The following is a 24369-nucleotide window of genomic DNA, read 5'->3' on the forward strand; positions in this document are numbered from 1 at the left end:
CACAAAAATTAACCCCCAAAAACAACCCAAAAACACACACACACACACACACACACACACACACACACACACACACACACACCCAAATTTTCCCATACCCCCCCACCGACATTTACTGCCCCCCGGTCCTTTCCCCCCTCATCCCTCCCCCCCCCTTCACCCCCCCCCCCCCCTTGGGTCCCAAATAGCCACAGTTCCTCCCTACCCCCCCCACTCCCAGAACACACTAACCTAACATCGGGAACTACATAGGTTTCCCACTCGGGGGCCAATCGGGTTAAAAAAAAAAGGGGGTTTTGCCAGAGGCAACAAAAGAAAAAAAAAGGGACAGGAGGAAAAATGCAAAGGAAGATTAAGCAGAGGCTTAAAAGGGTATGAAGGGGGAAAAAGGGGTTTGAAGAACTTCATGGGGGGGAAAAAAGGATAGTTTGGGGAAGGGCCGGGAAGTGGGGGGGTGCATGTCAAACAGCAAAAAGCTGGATGCAAATTTAGGGGGGTTAAAAATCTAAAACCAAAAGAACAAAAAGGCTTTTTGGGATTAAAAAACAGAGACTGCTACCTAAAGCCAAAAAGGGGGGGACTGTGGGGAAAAAAGGGGCCAAAATGCATGGAGATGCCCCTTTCAGGGGAGACTGTGAAAAGGGGAAAAAAAAGCTTTATTTTGGGGGCCCCTAACGGGAAAAGGCCCCAAGGGAAAAGGCCAGGGGGTAAAGGCCATCCCCCAATACATTAGAGTGAAACTGTAAAAGGGCTGCATGGAAAACCTTTGGGGGATACACAGGGATATGCAGGGGGGAGAATAAAAGGGGTTGGGGTCAGTCTTTTGATGGGCTAAAGTAAAGGGAAACTTTGGGAAGCAAAAAAAGGAAAAAAAGCTTAAAAAGCATCGAAAGAAATGGGAAGGATTGGCCCAGCGGGAAAAATTTCGGAGAATGGGGGTTTTGTAAAGCCCGGCCAGTGAGGTGACCTTAAAAGGGCAGAACGGTTGGAACGGCGGGAAAAGGCCCATTGGGGGACAGGGCCCCGGCCCTGGGGGGGTGTATCTACGCCCAAATTTGAAAAGGGAAAAAAACAAAAGTTTTTTTAAAAAGGCAGGAAAAAGGGGGATGGAGGGGGAAAAAGTTGGAAAACCCCAAAAGGGAACCCTAATCCCCCCCTCACAGCTTTTTTTTCCCCCCAACCGGGTAAACCCCAGTGAAACCAAATCAAATCAAACACCCTTTTCCCCCATTTTGCCCCCCCCAAAAAATTTACCCCCCCAAAAAATTTCCTTCCCGGTCCCCCTTTTCCCAACCCCCAATATTTTTAAAACCCAATCCAAAAAGAAGTTAAAGGGTGTGGTTAAAAATTTGGAAATAAAAACGAAAAGTTGAGGTGGCACAGAAAAAATAAAAGGGGACCCCCCGGACTTGGGCACCCCAAAAAAAAACCTACCAGAAAAAAACAGTTAAATCTTTCCCCCCGGTTTAAATCAAAAGAAGGGGAGGAGAGGGAAGGGGGGTTCTGCTCAAAAAACCAGGGGGGGTTTTTGGAAAAAAAGGGGAAAAATGGAGGGCGGCAAAGGGGATATTAAGTGGAACAATCCCAGTCGAGGACATAGGTGAAAATTTTTGAGTTCAAAAACCTTTTCCCCAAAAACTGGGGGGCCAGAAAGGGGAATACGATGGGGAAAAAGAGCAATGATCCCCGTTCCAAAGGTGGCCAGGAGGCACATGGGGAAAAAGTTCCCCTGTTTAATTTCTCACGGAGATTGACTGGAAAACCTGGAGCCCCATGGGGCCCCGGGCCATGGGGGCCCGGATGATGGATGTTGGTACTGGAACCTCTTTGCATAAACTGTTAAGACACTCCCCAAGAGGGGAGGGATAAAACCAAACGGGGTTTGGACCTTTATTCCCCAGGGTAGTTGGACATCGGGGTTTTCCATGTAAGGCCCCCGGGGAAAAATGATCATGTGGTTCTGTGTTTTATTACATAGTTGACTCAAGGGGAAAGGAAAGTGGCGGGAAGGCGGGAAAAAGAAACTACAAAGGGGGGCTACTAAAAGGCGAAAACTTTTTGAGAATTCAGTGGAAGGGGAAACAAAAAGGGTGAAGGGTGAGGGAATTTTCCAAAAAAATAAAAGGAAAACCGGGGAGGGGTTTTTTAAAAACAAAAATTTAAGGGGGAAGAAAGAAAAATTCGGCCCGTTTCCCAAAAAGGGGGAGGAAAAAACTAGGTGTACTAGAGAATGGAAAAGGTACAAAGACAGAGAACTCAAAAATGAAATCAGCCGAAAGAGCCAAAAAAAAAAATATACAGATAAGAAGGGGCTCAGAGAAATTAAATGACATAGCATCAAAAATAAAGACCCCCGTGTTGTAAACCACATCAGGGGAAAACAACAGTCAAGGACCAGGTAATCAGACTGGGGGAAAGGAAGGGGGATGGGGGTTTGAAACCGGGGAGGTATGTCAAGGGGCTCCAAAAATTTAAAGAGGGATTTACAAAACCAAAGGGTCCAGGAAAGTCAGAACAGGGGGACACCAGCCAAAGGGGGGGGTGAGGTACATATAACCAAGGAGGAGGGGAAGAAGCTTTTAGGGAAAACACCCTCCATGGGGCCCGGAAAAATCTCTCTTTGGGGCCTTAAAAAGGAGCAGAATTTGTGTGAGCCATTAACAAAGATCTTCAACACATCATTTTTAAACTGGGAGCTCCCGAATTTTGGAAAATGGAAATGTAGTCCCCCAAATTTTTAAAAGGGGGAAACATTTTACACAAAAACCAAACCCGTAAATAACGTTGTATAGTATGCAAAGGGCATGGGGGAAAATCATCAGGAGGAAGTGGTGGGGGACCTGGGGAAAAAAACAAGTGTATAATTAAACCCCCCCAGCACACCCCTTTTTAGGGGAAAGGGAAAAACCTTTTCACAAACCTACTAGGAAATTTTAGACCCAAAGGGGAATAGTTTAGATGGCCAAAGACTGCAAACCTCACTCAAGGAAAAAGATCTGGGGGTGAGTATAACACCGAGCATATCTCCTGAGGCGCACATCAATCAGATAACTGCTGCAGCATACGGGCGCCTGGCAAACCTACGGATAGCGTTCCGATACCTCAGTAAGGATTCGTTTAAGACTCTGTACACCATCTACGTCAGGCCCATACTGGAGTATGCAGCACCAGTTTGGAATCCACACCTAGTCAAGCACGTCAAGAAATTAGAGAAAGTGCAAAGGTTTGCAACAAGACTAGTCCCAGAGCTACGGGGATTGTCCTATGAAGAAAGGTTGAGGGAAATCGGCCTGACGACACTGGAGGCCAGGAGGGTCAGGGGAGACATGATAACGACATATAAAATACTGCGCGGAATAGACGAGGTGGACAAAGACGGGATGTTCCAGAGATGGGACACAGACACAAGAGGTCACAATTGGAAGTTGAAGACTCAGATGAATCAAAGGGATGTTAGGAAGTATTTCTTCAGTCATAGAGTAGTCAGGCCATGGAATAGCCTAGAAAGTGATGTGGTGGAGGCAGGAACCATACATAGTTTTAAGGCGAGGTATGATAGAGCTCATGGGGCAGGGAGAGAGAGGACCTAGTAGCAATCTGAAAGCTAACTGAAGCTAAATCATGTTTATAAAATTGCTCACAAACAGTGTCCAGAATATCTTGCTGTCAATTTTGTCAAGGTTGGGAACCGCAGCAATCATAGTACTAGGGGGAGAGAGCACAACTTTGTAGTACCCACAGTCAGTGGCCAGGCTTCAAACACCTTTTATTGTACAGCAATAAAGGAATGGAACAGACTACCCACAAATGTCAAGGCCAGTCATAGCATGAACCAGTTCAAGAAGACTGCCAAAAAGTGTCTGATGAATGAAGCAACAGAAAGGGAGGGGAATGATTTTCTATTTTTTAGCTAAAATACGTGTAAATTTTACCTTATCCCTAGTAATGACCCTCGTATTGTAGATAGTCTTAATGACCCTCGTATTGTAGATAGTCTTAATGACCCTCGTGTAGTAGATAGTCTTAATGACCCTCGTATTGTAGATAGTCGTAATGACCCTCGGGTAGTAGATAGTCTTAATGACCCTCGTATTGTAGATAGTCTTAATGACCCTCGTGTAGTAGATAGTCTTTTTAGTATGATAATAAGATGTTATCTTCATTATAGAATAATAAGAAAATATTATAACCTTTATATTATAATAATAAGGTAAAAGGACCCCAATGGAAATAAGTCACTCTGTCTGACTTTTTTGGGTTATCCCAGGTTCTCTACACATATGTTGCTATGTATGATAATTCTATGTAACTGTACTTGTGTATACCTGAATAAATTTACTTACTTACTTACTTACTAATCAGCGAAGAGGCGGGGCCAGGAGCTGTGACTCGACCCCTGCAACCACAAATAGGTGAGTACAAATAGGAGAGTACACACACACACACACACACACACACACACACACACACACACACACACACACACACACCAGTGAAGAGGCGGGGCCAGGAGCTCGGACTCGACCCCCGCAACCTCAACTAGGTGAGTACAACTAGGTGAGTACACACACCCTACCATTACCCGTCTTTCACTGGGTCGTAGTGATTTCACAAAGGCTCTTTGGAGGGAAATCCACCATCTATGTCAGGGGAAACTGGCACACACTCCTCTTCTTCGACATTAAGCTCAGTCCGATCGTTTTACGGTCCCTGCCCTTGGGCTAACCATCTCAAGAGCTCAGTAGACGTTGCACTCACTCTCCTCCGGGTTGGGTAATTAAGTTTATTCAGCAAATACAGTTACATAGATTATCATACATAGCAGCATATGTGTAGAGAACCTAGGATAACCCAAAAAGTCAGACAAAATTACTTATTTCCATTAGGGTATTCACGACTGGCAGCTCATCTGCACTGACTTCGGATGATGGACTTCCCCGTCCTGCCCGTGGTGCCCCTCTCAGCCTGAGACGGTAGACCACTTCTTACTGTGGTGCTCCCGTTGCCTGGTAGGCAGCACTCTCGCCTCACACACTGAGTGTCCATGGTTCAATCCCCGGAAAGGGTGAAAACAATGGGTATGTTTTCTTACACCTGTTGTCCCGTTCACCTAGCAATCAAGTAGGTACCTGGGTGCTAGTAGACTGGTGTGGGTGGCATCCTGGAAATAAGACAGTCCTCAATTACGTAATGACTTTCTTGGGTTATCCTGATTGGCTAACCCTCCGGAGTCAAAAATCCGATCAAAATATTGTTTCCACTGCATGGACTCTCATCCGTGCGTTAGTTAGTTAGTTTAATATCTTCATTATGGACCCCATACCCATCCTGTGGGCCGCGGTCTAAAGATTACAGAGGTACATAATGGGTCTAGGGACTGGGCCCCAGTCGCAGTCCCTACCTCTCCTTCTTAATGGGGAGGGGATAGACCCTCCAGACCTTCAGGGGTACCTGATCCGTACCTGCGCCTTCTTGCTGGCTTCAGGGTGAACTGAGGACATAAAATATGTACAGCCATTAGTCAACTTTCATCCAGTTTGGTCGAGGTTTCTCTACCGGACACAGGAAGGTCGGGTTCGATACGGCGTAAGTTGTCAGTGGCCCTATACACCACAACAATAACAACAACACAGCAGCAGGAGCATCACAGCAGCTGCATCACACAGCATCACAGCGGCCAGGAGCTGAGACTCGGTCCCTGCAACCACATATTGGTGAGTACATCATCATACAACAGCATCACACATCACAGCAGCATCATACAACAGCATCAGACAACAGCATCATACAACAGCATCATACAACAGCATCATACAACAGCATCATACATCACAGTAGCATCATACAACAGCATCATACATCACAGTAGCATCATACAACAGCATCATACAACAGCATCATACATCACAGCAGCATCATACAACAGCATCATACAACAGCATCACACAAAAGCATCATACAACAGCATCATACAACAGCATCATACATCACAGCAGCATCATACAACAGCATCATACATCACAGCAGCATCATACAACAGCATCACACATCGCAGCAGCATCATACAACAGCATCACACAACAGCATCACACAACAGCATCATACAACAGCATCACACAACAGCATCATACAACAGCATCATACATCACAGCAGCATCACACAACAGTATCACACATCATCATACAACAGCATCACACAACAGCATCACACAACAGCATCATACATCACAGCAGCATCACACAACATCATCATACAACAGCATCATACAACAGCATCACACAACATCATCATACAACAGCATCATACAACAGCATCATACATCACAGCAGCATCACACAACAGCATCATACAATATCATCATACAACAGCATCATACAACATCATCATACAACAGCATCACACAACAGCATCATCACACATCATCATACAACAGCATCACACATCATCATACAACAGCATCACACATCATCATACAACAGCATCACACATCATCATACAACAGCATCACATCATCATACAACATCATCACACATCATCATACATCACACATCATACAACAGCATCACACATCATCATACAACAGCATCACATCATCATACAACAGCATCACACATCATCATACAATATCACCACACATCATCATACAACATCATCACACATCATCATACAACATCATCACACATCATACATCATCACATGTCATCATACAACAGCATCACACATCATCATACAACAGCATCACACATCATCATACATCACACATCATACATCACACATCATATAACATCATCACACATCATCATACAACAGCATCACACATCATCACACATCACACATCATCATACAACATCACATATCATCACACATCATCACACATCATCACACATCATCATACAACATCACACATCATCACACATCATGATACAACATCATCACACATCATCATACATCATCACACATCATCATACAACATCTTCACACATCGTACAACAGCATCACACATCATCATACAACAGCATCACACATCATCACACATCATCATACAACATCATCACACATCATCATACATCATCGCACATCATCATACAACATCATCACACATCATCATACAACAGCATCACACATCATCATACAACAGCATCACACATCATCACACATCATCATACAACATCATCACACATCATCATACAACATCATCACACATCATCATACAACAGCATCACACATCATCATACATCATCACACATCATCATACAGCATCACACATCACACATCATACAACATCACACATCATCATACAACATCACACATCATCATACAACAGCATCACATATCATCACACATCATACAACATCATCACACATCATACAGTATCATCACACATCATCATACAACAGCATCACACATCATCATACAACAGCATCACATCATCACACATCATACAACAGCATCATACATCATCACACATCATCATACAACATCACACATCATACATCATCACACATCATCATACAACATCATCACACATCATCATACAAAATAACCACACATCATCATACAACAGCATCACACATCATCATACAACAGCATCACACATCATCATACATCATCACACATCATCATACAATAGCATCACACATCATACAACTGCATCACACATCATCATACAACAGCATCACACATCATCATACAACAGCATCACACATCATCATACAACAGCATCACACATCATCATACATCATCACACATCATCATACAACAGCATCACACATCATCATACAACAGCATCACACATCATACAACAGCATCACACATCATCATACATCAGCATCACACATCATCACACATCATCATACAACATCATCATACAACAGCATCACACATCATCATACAACATCACACATTATCATACATCATCACACATCACACAACATCATCACACATCATCATACATCACACATCATCATACAACATCATCACACATCATACAACAACATCACACATCATCATACAACAGCATCACACATCATCATACAACAGCATCACTCATCATCATACATCATCATACAACAGCATCACACATCATCATACAGCAGCATCACACATCATCATACTACAACAGCATTACACATCATCATACAACAGCATCACACATCATCATACAACAGCATCACACATCATCATACAACAGCATCACACATCATCATACAACAGCATCACACATCATCATACAACAGCATCACACATCATCATACAACAGCATCACACATCATACAACATCATCACACATCATCATACAACATCATCACACATCATCATACAACAGCATCACACATCATCATACAACAGCATCACACATCATACATCATCACACATCATCATACAACAGCATCACACATCATCATACAACATCATCACACATCATCATACAACAGCATCACACATCATCATACAACAGCATCACACATCATACATCATCACACATCATCATACAACAGCATCACACATCATCATACAACAGCATCACACATCATCATACAACAGCATCACACATCATCATACAACAGCATCACACATCATCATACAACATCATCTCACATCATACAACATCATCACACATCATCATACAACATCATCACACATCATCATACAACAGCATCACACATCATCATACAACAGCATCACACATCATCATACAACAGCATCACACATCATCATACAACAGCATCACACATCATACATCATCACACATCATCATACAACAGCATCACACATCATCATACATCATCACACATCATCATACAACAGCATCACACATCATCATACAACAGCATCACACATCATCATACAACATCATCTCACATCATACAACATCATCACACATCATCATACAACATCAGTCATCATTCATCAGTCATTCACCATCATCATCAATCATCATCAGTCATCATCATCAGTCATCATCTTCATCCTCAATCATCATCATCATCAATCATCATTTTCATCATCAGTCATCATCAGTCATCATCATCATCATCATCAGTCATTAATCATCATCACTCATCATCATCGTCATTGTCATCAGTCATCATCATCAATCATCATTATCATCATCATCATCAGTCACCATCATCATCATCATCATCAATCATCATTAATATCATCATCATCATCATCAGTCATCATCATCATTCAATCATCATCAATCATCATCAATCATCATCAATCATCATCATCAATCATCATCAGTCATCATCATCATCATCATTAACCATCATCATCAATCATCATCAATCATCATCAATCATCAGTCATCATCATCATCAATCATCATCAGTCATTATCATCATTCATCATCAATCATCATCATCAGTCATCATCATCAATCATCAGTCATCATCATCATCATCATCAATCATCATCAATCATCATCAGTCATTATCATCATTCATCATCATCAATCATCATCATCAGTCATCATAATCATTCATCATCAGTCATCATCATCATCATCATCAATCATCATCAATCATCATCAGTCATTATCATCATTCATCATCATCAATCATCATCAATCATCAGTCATTATCATCATTCATCATCATCAATCATCATCATCAGTCATCATCATCAATCATCAGTCATCATCATCATCATCAATCATCATCATCAATCATCATCAGTCATCATCATCAGTCATCATCATCATCAATCATCATCATCAATCATCATCATCAATCATCATCAGTCATCATCATCAATTATCATCATCATCAATCATCATCATCATCAATCATCATCAATCATCATCAGTCATTATCATCATCATCATCAATCATCATCAATCATCATCAGTCATTATCATCATTCATCATCATCAATCATCATCATTCATCATCATCAATCATCAGTCATCATCATCATCATCATCATCAATCATCATCAGTCATCATCATCAATCATCATCAATCATCATCATCAATCATCATCATCAATCATCATTAGTCATCATCAATCATCATCAATCATCATCATCAGTCATCATCATCAGTCATCATCATCAGTCATCATCAGTCATCATCATCAGTCATCATCATCAATCATCATCATCATCAATCATCATCATCAATCATCATCATCATCAATCATCATCATCAATCATCATCAGTCATCATCAATCATCATCAATCATCATCATCAGTCATCATCATCAATCATCATCATCAATCATCATCAATCATCATCATCAGTCATCATCATCAATCATCATCAGTCATCATCATCATCATCAGTACCATGTGTGTGCCCTCAAAACCACTGTAAAAAAATATATAGCAAAGTCTATATGCCACTACTATATTATAATTATACGGTGATGGTATTGAGCTATTTCTTGATTATTGGTTATACAGCGGCAGTGAGGAAATTGTACAATTTGGATTTTGAGCACTTTTTTCGGTGAAATTTTCCCCCGGGTTTCGTACATCATCTAGGAAATCGACGGTACCAGACGTGTCCATCTGGGCCGCTCATACGTTCATGACTCACTCTTGGGCACATTAAATGTCTTATTTTACGTTAATAGACATTTTCATTAATCCATCTATGATATTTTCTTCAAAATTATGTAAGAAACACGTTACATAGCATATAAACATGCAGTGTTTATATGCAATGTATGTTTAATAATACTCACTCCTGGGCACATTAAATGTCTTATTTTACATTAATACAGTGGACCCTTTAATTTTGTCCCCCATGAATATCATGAATTTTGGAAATCGGCGACTTTTTTCGTCAAAATATTGGCTGGATTTTCATGATTTGGCTTAGAAAATGGCGGTCGTATGAAACACCTTCTGGTAATGGACATTGCTCCTGCTCATCCTCCAGACTTGGAAAAGCAGATGGTGAAGGAGTTTAGTTTCATCACAGTGAAGTTCTTGCCCCCTAACACCACTCCTCTCCTCCAGCCCATGGACCAGCAAATCATTTCAAACTTCAAAAAAACCAAAGCAATGTTTCAAAGGTGCTTTAACATAACCTGGGACTCTGGAAATATCACTTCAATATCCTCCATTGCATAAACATTATAGGTAAGGCTTGGCAGGGAGTGATTTCTGAGATGATGAACTCTGCTTGGAGAAAATTGTGGCCAGATTGTGTCCTCAACAAAGATTTTGAAGGGTTTGAGGCTGACCCTGACATCCCTATGCCAGTTGTAGAATCTATTGTGGCATTAGGGAAGTCATTGGAGTTGGAGGTTAGTGGCGAGGATGCGGAAGAGTTGGTGGAGGATCACAATGAAGAGCTAACCACTGAAGAGCTGCTAGACTTTAATCTGCAACAGCAACAGACCACACCTCAGGAAATTGCTTCAGAGGAGGAGGAAGAGAGAGGGAAGAAGTTGCTTTCTTTAGATTAAGGAAATGTGTGCAATGTGGACTAGGATGGAAAGATTTGTGGAGGAACATCACCCTGACAAAGCTGTTGCAGGCCGTGTATGCGACATGTTCAATGACAGTGTCTTGTCTCATTTTAGGCAAATTTTAAAGAAATGCCAGAAACAGACCTTTCTGGAACAATTTTTTGAATGACAGGGGTCCAGTGACTCTCAAGCTGGTCCTAGTGGCATTAAAAAAAAAAAGAAGGGAAGTAACCCCAGAAAAGGACTTGGTACCTGAAGTCTTTATGGAAGGGATTACCCTTCCAAACAATAGTAACTCTTCCATCCTCTCCCATCCTCCCATCTTCTTCACATCAACAGTTCTTCAATAAAGGTAAGTGTCAAGTTATTATTGTTTTATTCTTCATGTCTCATTGTTTTCTGTGTAGATAAATGTACATTTAATGTAAAAAAAATATTTTTTAATACTTTTGGGTGTCTGGAGCTGATTAATTTGATGTACATTATTTTTTATGGAGAAAATGGTTTTGAAAATCGTGAATTTTGAATTTCAGCAGACTGGAACGAATTAATCACGAAATTCAAGGGTCCACTGTATAGACATATTCATTTATCTATCCATGATAATTTCTTCAAAATTATACTACATATATAAGAAACACATTACATACCATATAAACATGCAATGTTTATATGCTCTCGAGAGTGGTGTCGGGTGGAGGGTCAACATTACATTTTCTCTGGTCCAGCTTCAGAGAAAATGTGTATGAATCTGCATTGGTCTGGTAACCGCCCTTAATAGTACATAAGGCTTTTGTTTACAATTCTCGGCATGAATTATTCATTACTTCTCCCTTTGTTTATGATGACATCTACAAGTAGTTGTTAGAAATGATTAAACTCAGTGAACATGATATGTCGATGGTAATAATATGGCTGTAGGCAGCAGTGTATATAGTCGGTAGGTATACACTGGGATGTAGTCCCTCTGGGACTACAAATAAATACTACTCACCAGCAAGAGTCTTCAATAAAGGTATGTAACGTTCATTTATCCTAAAATTAGTCATTTATATTTATTTTTCATTGTTTTCTGTATGTAAAACTATAGTTATTCTCTATAAAATGTATTTTTTTGTTAATATTTTTGGGTGTCTGGAACGAATTAATTGGATTTACATTATTTCTTATGGGAAATATTACTTCTGTTTTCAGTCATTTTGGATTTTGCCCAACCCTCTGAAATGAATTAATTACAAAAACTGGGGGTCTACTGTAATAGGTATTAGTCTGAATATGCATGAGATATTATAATACATCTATAAGTAGGTTAAAACTGTGTGATTTAATGTAATTCATTGCATATTATTATAATTTATCCATAACTACGTTATATCTGTATTATTTAATGTAATTCACTGTCTGACGCATGGGAAGTCTGTCTGTCAGTCGGTTCAGAGATTAGATTAGATTAGATTTTGCCACTGAAGTGGCTAGTTTATTGTGCACCCCGTATCCATCCTGTGGACGGTAGCGCGAGAGCAGATGGATACACAAAAGGCCCTGGAGCTAGGCCCCTGAAGGGTTACAGGTGTTCATTTAGTTTTATATCCACAGTTCACTTATCTGTTACAAGCAAATTTAGGAAATTTGCTTAGTATATCTGGTATCTTATTTTCATTAATAAGATATCTTGACATGTCACATAGGTTATTATACTGTCTGTCTGTGTTCCTCAATAAGTGGACAATTAAGCACATAGTGTTCAAGACAGTGACCATATGTCTGACCACATAATTTACATTTAGTTTGATCATCATCTGTGTGTCTCCCAAACTGCCAGAAGTACTTGTAACCAAGCCTAAGTCTGGCCACTACAACATCAGTCAGTACTTGTAACCAAGCCTAAGTCTGGCCACTACAACATCAGTCAGTACTTGTAACCAAGCCTAAGTCTGGCCACTACAACATCAGTCAGTACTTGTAACCAAGCCTAAGCCTGGCCACTACAACATTAGTCAGTACTTGTAACCAAGCCTAAGTCTGGCCACTACAACATCAGTCAGTACTTGTAACCAAGCCTAAGTCTGGCCACTACAACATCAGTCAGTACTTGTAACCAAGCCTAAGCCTGGCCACTACAACATCAGTCAGTACTTGTAACCAAGCCTAAGTCTGGCCACTACAACATCAGTCAGTACTTGTAACCAAGCCTAAGCCTGGCCACTACAACATCAGTCAGTACTTGTAACCAAGCCTAAGTCTGGCCACTACAACATCAATCAGTACTTGCAACCAAGCCTAAGCCTGGCCACTACAACATCAGTCAGTACTTGTAACCAAGCCTAAGCCTGGTCACTACAACATCAGTCAGTACTTGTAACCAAGCCTAAGCCTGGCCACTACAACATCAGTCAGTACTTGTAACCAAGCCCAAGTCTGGCCACGACAACATCAGTCAGTACTTGTAACCAAGCCTAAGCCTGGCCACTACAACATCAGTCAGTACTTGTAACCAAGCCTAAGCCTGGCCACTACAACATCAGTCAGTACTTGTAACCAAGCCTAAGCTTGGCCACTACAACATCAGTCAGTACTTGTAACCAAGCCTAAGCCTGGCCACTACAACATCAGTCAGTACTTGTAACCAAGCCTAAGTCTGGCCACTGCAACATCAGTCAGTACTTGTAACCAAGCCTAAGCCTGGCCACTACAACATCGGTCAGTACTTGTAACCAAGCCTAAGCCTGGCCACTACAACATCAGTCAGTACTTGTAACCAAGCCTAAGCCTGGCCACTACAACATCAGTCAGTGTTCACATTGCATGTTGCTCCATAAACATACTTATCTACGTTCATGTTATCATAGTGGGTTATAAATCTACTCAGGCTTCTAACTGCATTCCTATAACAATCATTATTGTTATTTACTTCTCTCCTAATATTATTCCTAATGCTAGACACAGTTATACCAAAGTTATATTCTACATTCTCCTTCTGGATACTCTTCTTGGCTAACATATCAACTTTATCATGAAGGAGTAATCCAATGTGTGATGGGATCCGTAGCAATTGTACATTAATTCCTTTTTCCCGGATTTTTGAGTATCCATGCTTGGCTTCTCCAATGAGCATGTTGTTGGAGTCATTATTTGAGTCAAGATCCTTCAATATTGACATGGAATCAGTAATGATGATAGAGTCAAGCTCAGTGTCATAAGTTAGCTTTAGCGCCATTAGGATCACAAACACTTCAGTTTGCAGTGTAGACGCCCATTTGTTAATTCTTGTGCTTAACTCAACAAATTTGTTATCGTTCTTAACTAGGGAGGTGGCAACAAGAGCAGATGCAGCCCTGCCAGAAGACTCCTGTTTAGATCCATCAGTGTATATAACTTGTGATAACTTATTACAGTGGACCCCCGGTATTCGATATTAATCCGTTCCTGAGAGCTCATCGAATACCGAAAATATCGAAAACCGAATCAATTTTCCTCATAAGAAATAATGGAAATCAAATTAATCCGTGCAAGACACCCAAAAGTATGAAAAAAAAAATTTTACTACATGAAATATTAAGTTTAATTCAATAGAATAATTACAATAATAATAAAATAATTGACACTTACCTTTAATGAAGATCTTGTGATGATTGATGTGATGGGAGGAGGGGAGAGGTGTTAGTGTTTAGAAGGGGTATCCCCTTCCATTAGGACTTGAGGTAGCAAGTCCTTTTCCGGAGTTACTTCCTTTCTTCTTTTAATGCCACTAGGACCAGCTTGAGAGTCACTGGACCTCTGTCGCACAACATAACTGGCAGCCTCACCATGCCTAATCACACTATGTATGCCACTACGATTCTTAAATCTTTCAAACCAACCTTTGCTGATCTTAAATTCACTCACATCAGCACTAGTTGCAGGCAATTTCTTTACCAAATCGTCATGCAACTGCCTAGCCTTTTCACAAATGATCGCTTGAGAGATGCTATCTCCTGCTATCTGTTTTTCATTTATCCACACCAATAACAGTCTCTCAACATTTTCTAACACTTGCAGTCGCTGTTTTGTAATCACAGTTGCACCTTTTGCAAGAACAGCTTCCTTGGTTTCCGTTTTCCTGGTCACTATAGTAGAGATGGTTGACTGGGGTTTATTATACAACCTGACCAGCTCCGACACACGCACTCCACTTTTGTACTTTGCAATTAGCTCTTTCTTCATTTCAATAGTCATTAGCACCTTTTTTCTCGAAGGGTTGGCACTAGAAGCTTTCTTGGGGCCCATGGTGACTTACTTTGCAGAAAGAAGCACCAAAAACAGTGATAATATGGAATGTACCGAATGTATCCTTAGATGCGTGCGCACTGGCTGGCTTGTAAACACTGGCACACACGGGGCAGTTCAGGCCACACGTGGACACGTCTCATACGAATCGTATCGAATACCGGGTTTTCAATCGGATACCAAGGCAAAATTTTTGCGATATAATACTGTACATCGAATACTGGATTTATCGAATACCGATGCCATCGAATACCAGGGGTCCACTGTACTACCAGCTAGGCCAGAAATTTCTTCTTGAGCAGTTGCTTTAACAAGTGATTTAAGAAAGGGATTACTAGCAATGAGCTCCTTGGGAGGGACTTGTAGGTATGTGATATTAAATGAACACATCTTCCACGGAGGTGTGAAATGCTCTTGTTGCCTACAGTGATACAGTTCATGTAGGTTATAAAACTTAATATAACTGCATGTTTTCAAAATTCATTTAGATCTGTGTGTATTTACTTTTAGACATTTAGTAAGATTCATTGTGACAGAGTCTGGTTCATTACTTAACATTGTAATACCGAATATGGTGTTAATTTCAACAATCCTATCACTGATACTAGAAATACCAAGCTCCTTCCTCATATTAAGAACCTTTGTAGATTTGGGACAGCCAAGAATAATTCTGAGAGCTTCATTTTGCATTAACTCCAAAGGTCGGAGAGAACTTTCTCTAGCTAATATCAGCATGGGAGCAGCATAATCAGTTAAGGTCCAACATAGGCTATGTACATCATTCTCACGATTCTCACATTAGCACCATAGTTGGGGTTGTAGCCAGCAACATTAGCACCATAGTTGGGGTTGTAGCCAGCAACATTAGCACCATAGTTGGGGTTGTAGCCAGCAACATTAGCACCATAGTTGGGTTTGTAGCCAGCAACATTAGCACCATAGTTGGGGTTGTAGCCAGCAACATTAGCACCATAGTTGGGGTTGTAGCCAGCAACATTAGCACCATAGTTGGGGTTGTAGCCAGCAACATTAGCACCATAGTTGGGGTTGTAGCCAGCAACATTAGCACCATAGTTGGGGTTGTAGCCAGCAACATTAACACCATAGTTGGGGTTGTAGCCAGCAACATTAACACCATAGTTGGGGTTGTAGCCAGCAACATTAGCACCATAGTTGGGGTTGTAGCCAGCAACATTAGCACCATAGTTGGGGTTGTAGCCAGCAACATTAGCACCATAGTTGGGGTTGTAGCCAGCAACATTAGCACCATAGTTGGGGTTGTAGCCAGCAACATTAGCACCATAGTTGAGGTTGTAGCCAGCAACATTAGCACCATAGTTGGGGTTGTAGCCAGCAACAACTTTGAGAGCATTTAGCCTGTCTTTGCATTTCTTATTTAGTTATGGTATGGTGGATTTATTAAAGGGTACATCTTCACCAAGGTATTCAAAGCTGTTGTTAAAATGGGTTTATTTCCCTAATGTAATTGAAACAGCAGTACGATATGTCAAACAATACCAGCTAGTTCACCTGTCTCTGTTCTTCTGGTCTTCCTTTAACTGTGTCATTGTTCTTCTTTCAGTCTTACCTCAACTGTGTCGCTGTCTTCTTCCGGTCATTCCGCATCTCCCATAGAAAATTTATTACACATCTTGTTCCATTGTATTTCTACTATAGCAGAGTAACCTGCTGTATTTTTCATCTCTCTTCAGTCACTCCACGAAACTAAAGATCATTGAATCAATCTAAAATAACAAATTATACTTTTAAAATTATACCATTTGTTCATTAGCTACCTTTCTTATTGTATATATGATTGTAGCCATTGAATAAAAAATCCAACTCAATAATCTGTGTCTAGTTCTTAAATAGTTTTTAAGCATTAGTGTCAGCATAGTTGCTGATCCCGTATATGTTATGTCATCTATGTATCCCCCGACAACATTAGAATTAGTTTGCCTGAAATGCTTTTCCTACTTGTGGCTTTCTTTTGTGCCTACTAGTGTCTAATTACATGTAAGCTACTTTGTTTTGTACTGCATAAAGTAATCAAAATTTGTATTTGTAAGTACAGCCTCTCCTCACTTAGTGACGTACTCATTTACCGACGACTCAGATTTACGATGGGCTCTCTGACCAGTATGCATACCTAAATAATGTATATTAGAGCTGATTTCCTCTATTCTGTTTATTACAATATACAGTACACTACTGTATAAACTTTTAAAAATATACCAGAAACATTATAAATGGTGCAAAGGTGACATTAACACAATATCAAAGATGGTCGACACAAATTCACTACCATTATAGTATACTCCTCACTTAGCGATGAATTTGTTTATCAACGTGATCTTAGGAACGGAACTCCATCGTTAAGTGAGGAGAGGCTGTATAGGTTTGATGGTTGCATAAGTGAGTGCGAGTTGGGCCTGCCTAGCATGGGCCAATAGGCCTACCACAGTGCTTTGTCATTCCATTCTTATGCTCTAATGTTCTTATAAGAACTGTACAATATACATGTACAGCTGCTTCTCGACAAACAATGGTTTGACTTACGATATTTTAACTTTACAATGGTGCAAAAGCAATTACACCTACCATCCGACTTACGACCTGCTCGACTTACGACCACTCGACTTACGACCGTGTTTTTTATGCCAAATTTCTGGGAAATAAACAAGTATTTGTGTTGTACACAGTGTTTATCCTAAACCTTACAGTATAAAATACAATACTAACAACATAAAAAGTAAAGTAAAACATGAAATACCAAAATAAAACAATAAAATAAAGTCATTACAAAAATGTTTTGTTGATATTCAGTAGTAAAGTTCGACTTACGACCATTTCGACTTACGACCGGTTTCTCGGAACCGAACTCAGTCATAAGTCGGATGGTAGGTGTACTTTGGAGATGAAACATAAGACAATTACCCAGCATGAAGATGGCAAGTCCCCAACTTGTATTTATTTATTTATTTTTTGATACTGGTATTTAGTTACAGTAATTATTTGTTCATTTATTTATTCAGTGACAGTTACAGTATTTATTTACTTATTTATTTAGCACATATTCGACTTACTATATTTTCAACTTACGAAAGTGATGGTGCACTTGTATTTTTTTTTAAGGATACAATGCTTTCCTGACTCAATTTTTTCCCTAGTTGGATATCCTCGCACACTGCCATCATGACGGAAAAATACCTCTTCAACCAGACTGGGATCGTGGAAGAGATCTTCCTGCCAGGAAAAGCCATCCTGACCTTTGCTCTGCACAACAAGGCCCAGCGAGTGCTGCTCTGGGTCAAAGGTTTTGTCCATCAGGTATGTCTTCACTCTCAGGAGAGTTCTTGATCTGAGAAATTGGAGCTCTCTTCCCTTTCCTCAGGTCAAGCTAAGCAACAGCATGTTCTTCAGGGGTTTAGCACCTCTGGCAAGACAGTGATAGTGTGAATGATGGTGAAAGTGTTTCTTTTTTTGGGTCACCCTGCCTTGGTGTGAGATAAGGTAAGATAATATAAGATAAGATTTCGTTCGGATTTTTAACCCCGGAGGGTTAGCCACCCAGGATAACCCAAGAAAGTCAGTGCGTCATCGAGGACTGTCTAACTTATTTCCATTGGGGTCCTTAATCTTGTCCCCCAGGATGCAACCCACACCAGTCTACTAACACCCAGGTACCTATTTGCTGCTAGGTGAACAGGACAACAGGTGTAAGGAAACGTGTCGAAATGTTTCCACCCGCCGGGAATCAAACCCGGGCCCTCCGTGTGTGAAGCGGGAGCTTTAGCCACCAGGCCACCGGGCCACCGGGCCACCTGGTGGCCGGCACATTAAAAATTATAACAATCATTCAGAATTAGAAATTTATTAAACTTGCTTTTTTGTTTTTTAAGCACATCTTTTGTTACCCACAAAGTTAGTGACCCATTATTCTTTTAATATTAGACTTCTTTTTGAAGAATAATGACGACTGATTCACTTTTCGTCACAATAAGAGATAGCCACTAAGTCCTCAGTGGATTGTTTTCAGTAACTTGACGGTTAATGGTTGATAGCCATAAGATTATTATTGGTGAAAATAAATGGTATAAAATACCAACACAATGGAAACATAAACACATATGCAGTTTAATGTGATCCTTTATTGACAACGTTTCGCCCACACAGTGGGCTTTCTCAAGTCACAAACAGATCTACCTGATCGTACCTTCCACCCCAGGTAGATCTGTTTGTGACTTGAAAAAGCCCACTGTGTGGGCGAAACGTTGTCAATAAAGGATCACATTAAACTGCATATGAGATTATTATTGGTATTTTCACAATTATGGATGATAGACCTACTGAACAAGAAAGTCGTTCTTTGTTAGACATGGACTACAGTTTGATTTACAACGTAACAGTTGTTTTACTAAAGCCAGGTGTACGTTAATTGTTACAAAAATACCTTGAAAATCTGTGTAAAGTTAAGCAAATTTTTCATTGATATACTGTATTGTCTAAATAATTTATGCCGATCTAAGAATATGTATATGTGCAGTATATTTGTACTACAAGCAAGTAGATGAATGTCCATTTCTTGTCAGTAGGTCAGGATATTTTGATGTTTTAAGCATTACAATGCAGGGTTATATCTGTGTGCATTGTACATGTACTCTTAGAACTAAAGATTATTATTATTATTATCATTATTATTATTATTATTATTATTATTATTATTATTATTATTATTTTCATTATTATTATTTTTTTTTTTCATTATTATTATTATTATTATTATTATTATTTTTTTCATTATTATTATTATTATTATTATTATTATTATTTTTTTTCATTATTATTATTATTATTATTATTATTATTATTATTATTTTCATTATTATTATTATTATTATTATTATTATTATTATTATTATTATTTTCATTATTATTATTGTTATTATTATTATTATTATTATTATTATTATTATTATTATTATTATTATTATTTTCATTATTATTATTATTATTATTATTATTATTATTATTATTATTATTATTATTATTTTCATTATTATTATTATTGTTATTATTATTATTATTATTATTATTATTATTATTATTATTATTTTCATTATTATTATTATTGTTATTATTATTATTATTATTATTATTATTATTATTATTATTTTCATTATTATTATTATTATTATTATTATTTTCATTATTATTATTATTATTATTATTATTATTATTATTATTTATTATTATTATTATTGTTATTATTATTATTATTATCATCATTATTATTTATTATTATTGTCATTATTATTATTATTATTATTATTATTATTATTATTATTATTATTTTCATTATTATTTTCATTATTATTATTATTATTATTATTATTATTATTATTATTATTATTATTATTATTATTATTATTATTATTATTCCAGGGTAAGAACCTTGACAAATCAGACACATTTGCTGGCAAACTTCGCATTGGTGAACGGATACACTTCGACTGTCATGTTTATGACAAGGTGAGACATTACAGGTGTGAATCACAATACAGAGATAAACTGCACACAGGAGAGAGAGAGACAGACAGACAGACTTATGATGACATATTGATCCAATTTGGAACATTTACAAGTCCCGATGTGACTTGTAAATGGTCCAAGTCAGACCAACACGTTGTCACAAACTTCTCTCTCCGGTGTGCGAGTTATTTGTGTATTGTTCCAGTCACGGTATTGTGTATTTTTGTTCTTTGTGGATCACAATTCCGATGTTCACTTATCTTATCTGAAAATGTTGTTAAAACATTAAATTTTTTGTTATACTTCAATTGCTAGCTTTTTTTTTTTTTTTTAATAATTTTCCCTAAAATTGCTTTTCATGGAGTAAAAATTGAACATACAGGTTAGTGAAGTTATTGTATAACTTGCTCTCCATTTACCATATTTTATGGAGTTGAAGATGCTACTTTTTTCCCAAAATAAGTCTCAAAAATTTACTCAGCATCTTGGAGCTCGAAGTACCATTTATCTTTTATTTTTATTTTTTTTAATTTAACAGTCAGAATTGGGGGCGTCCTCGACACAGGAGCATCTAGTTCATTGTAAAATACGATAACCTTAATACACACAGTAAGTCCTTGACTTGCAGACATGTTGAGAATCTGATGTAATGTGCATAATATCATTATTATTATATCATTATTATACACAATGCAGAAGGTCCTCAGTGTGTTCGTAAGTTGAGGATTTCTGTATTGTGAATATTATACATATTATAGATAGGAGCAAATGGAGACAAATGGTTTTTAGGACTTGACGTGCTGTTGGAGTGTGAACAAAGTAACATTTATGAAGGGGTTCAGGGAAACCGGCAGGCCGGACTTGAGTCCTGGAGATGGGAAGTACAGTGCCTGCACTCTGAAGGACGGGTGTTAATGTTGCAGTTTAAAAACTGTAGTGTAAAGCACCCTTCTGGCAAGACAGTGATGGAGTGAATGATGGTGAAAGTTTTTCTTTTTCTGGCCACCCTGCCTTGGTGGTCCACCCTGCCTTGGTGGTCCACCCTGCCTTGGTGGTCCACCCTGCCTTGGTGGACCACCCTGCCTTGGTGGTCCACCTGCCTTGGTGGTCCACCCTGCCTTGGTGGTCCACCCTGCCTTGGTGGTCCACCCTGCCTTGGTGGTCCACCCTGCCTTGGTGGACCACCCTGCCTTGGTGGTCCACCCTGCCTTGGTGGTCCACCCTGCCTTGGTGGTCCACCCTGCCTTGGTGGTCCACCCTGCCTTGGTGGTCCACCCTGCCTTGGTGGTCCACCCTGCCTTGGTGGTCCACCCTGCCTTGGTGGTCCACCCTGCCTTGGTGGTCCACCCTGCCTTGGTGGGAGACACCGATGTGTTAATAAAATAAATACACAATTAAGGAGGTCCTCGGTGTGTAAGTCGAGAACTTACTGTACTGTACTTGATAGGGTGACTAGTGGGGTGCCATAAGGATCAGTGCCTGCTTTAACAGTCTTATTAATTTATTTAAATGATTATAGTCAATAAATGTGATAAAAAGTGTTTAACTGTGACCATTGGTGAATGAGACACTTGTACAACACTTCGGTGTCTTTATTTTGGAAGTAGTTCACTGCCAGTGGCTTCCTCAGTCCAATACAGAGAATGGTGGAGGATGAGAAGGAGTTTGAGGTAATTAGTCCCTTAGCCTGGCATTCATGTTATCAGATTGATGAACTGATGACATCAACTCCCAACTGAGGGACAGATCACCTCAGACTCTGTCTGACCTTTCACCATACTTTCCTGTACTGGACTGAGGAAGCCACTTGCTGGCTAAATGTTTCCACAATTAAAATATCCAAATACACCTGCCATCCGACTTATGACCTGCTCGACATACAACCATTCGACTTACGACCGTGTTTTCTATGCCAAATTTCTGGGAAATAAACAAGTATTTGTGTTGTACACAGTGTTTATCCTAAACCTTACAGTATAAAATACAGTACTAACAACATAAAAAGTAAAGTAAAACATGAAATACCAAAATAAAACAATAAAATAAAGTCATTACAAAAATGTGATGTTGATATTCAGTAGTAAAGTTCGACTTACGTCCATTTCGACTTATGACCGGTTTGTCGGAACCAAACTCGGTCGTAAGTCGTAAGTCGGATGGTACCTGTATTGCACAAATGTGGCTAAAGCTCTCGCTTCACACACTGATGGTCCGGGTTCGATTTCTGGCGGGGTGGAAACATTTCAACGTGTTTCCTTACACCTGTTGTCCTATTCGCATAGCAGCAAGTAGGTACCTGGGTATTAGCGGACTGGTGCGGGTTGCATCCTGGGGGACAAGATTGAGGAAACCCAATGGAAATAAGACAGACAGTCTTCGATGACGGGAATTTCTTGGGTTATCCTAAGTGGCTAACCCTCCGGGGTTAAAAATACGAAGAAAATCTTGTCTTATCTTATCTTATCCCCAAAATGAAAATGCATTCACCATCATTCATTCAATCACTGTTGCTTCTGATGAAGAAACTCAGCATTTCAATATATGCAGAGTGACAAACTTTTAAGATTCGATAGAAAATATAAACAATTGTAAAAATACGTACAATAAGGTTTGAATGTCCTAAGTAGAGTAAACCCTCCTTTAAATGGACATCCATTTAATGGACATAGGGAATATGAAACAAAATGCATTGGGTCAGTAAACTTGGAAATGATGTATGAAAGTCTTTTAGTCAAAGAATTGTTCATTACTGTTTCAATGATGGCAGTACAATCCGGTAATTGACATTACCAGTCACCTGATTCCCTAGTTAGTTTGTTAAATACAGAGTTCGCCATAGATTTAACGAAAAACTGATTATGAAATTCATTTCAGTTAATTTCAAGGAGGTATTTAGCTGTATTATTTAGCTGTATTATTTAGGCATTTTCTTTCTTAGCTTTGACTTGAATTCAGTTAGTATGTTATATTTTTAATTTGTCTTTTATGTTATACCACATTTTTGGCTCTTCAATTTGCATAACATTTCTGTAGAGTTTCAAATGAACACACGGAATGTTGAAAAGGTTACCTTAATTTAGGTTAGGTTATACAGTGGACCCCCGGTTTACGATCAGCTCCCAATGCGACCAATTATGTAAGT

At 39.2% G+C, this 24369-nt stretch overlaps 1 protein-coding gene across 2 annotated transcripts in view; it reads left to right on the top strand.

Moving 5' to 3' along the window:
- Positions 1-24369, top strand: part of LOC128700995 (uncharacterized) — a 58398-nt gene that overhangs the window by 8582 nt on the left and 25447 nt on the right. For both annotated transcript variants that reach the window (XM_070080253.1, XM_053794541.2), the window contains exons 2-3: positions 18866-19025; positions 21141-21227. In XM_070080253.1, coding sequence (XP_069936354.1) covers positions 18866-19025; positions 21141-21227 — 247 coding nt within the window. The remainder of the gene's footprint in view (positions 1-18865; positions 19026-21140; positions 21228-24369) is intronic.

Source organism: Cherax quadricarinatus, unplaced genomic scaffold (assembly GCF_038502225.1).
Source record: "Cherax quadricarinatus isolate ZL_2023a unplaced genomic scaffold, ASM3850222v1 Contig253, whole genome shotgun sequence".
Classification (NCBI taxonomy): domain Eukaryota; kingdom Metazoa; phylum Arthropoda; class Malacostraca; order Decapoda; family Parastacidae; genus Cherax; species Cherax quadricarinatus.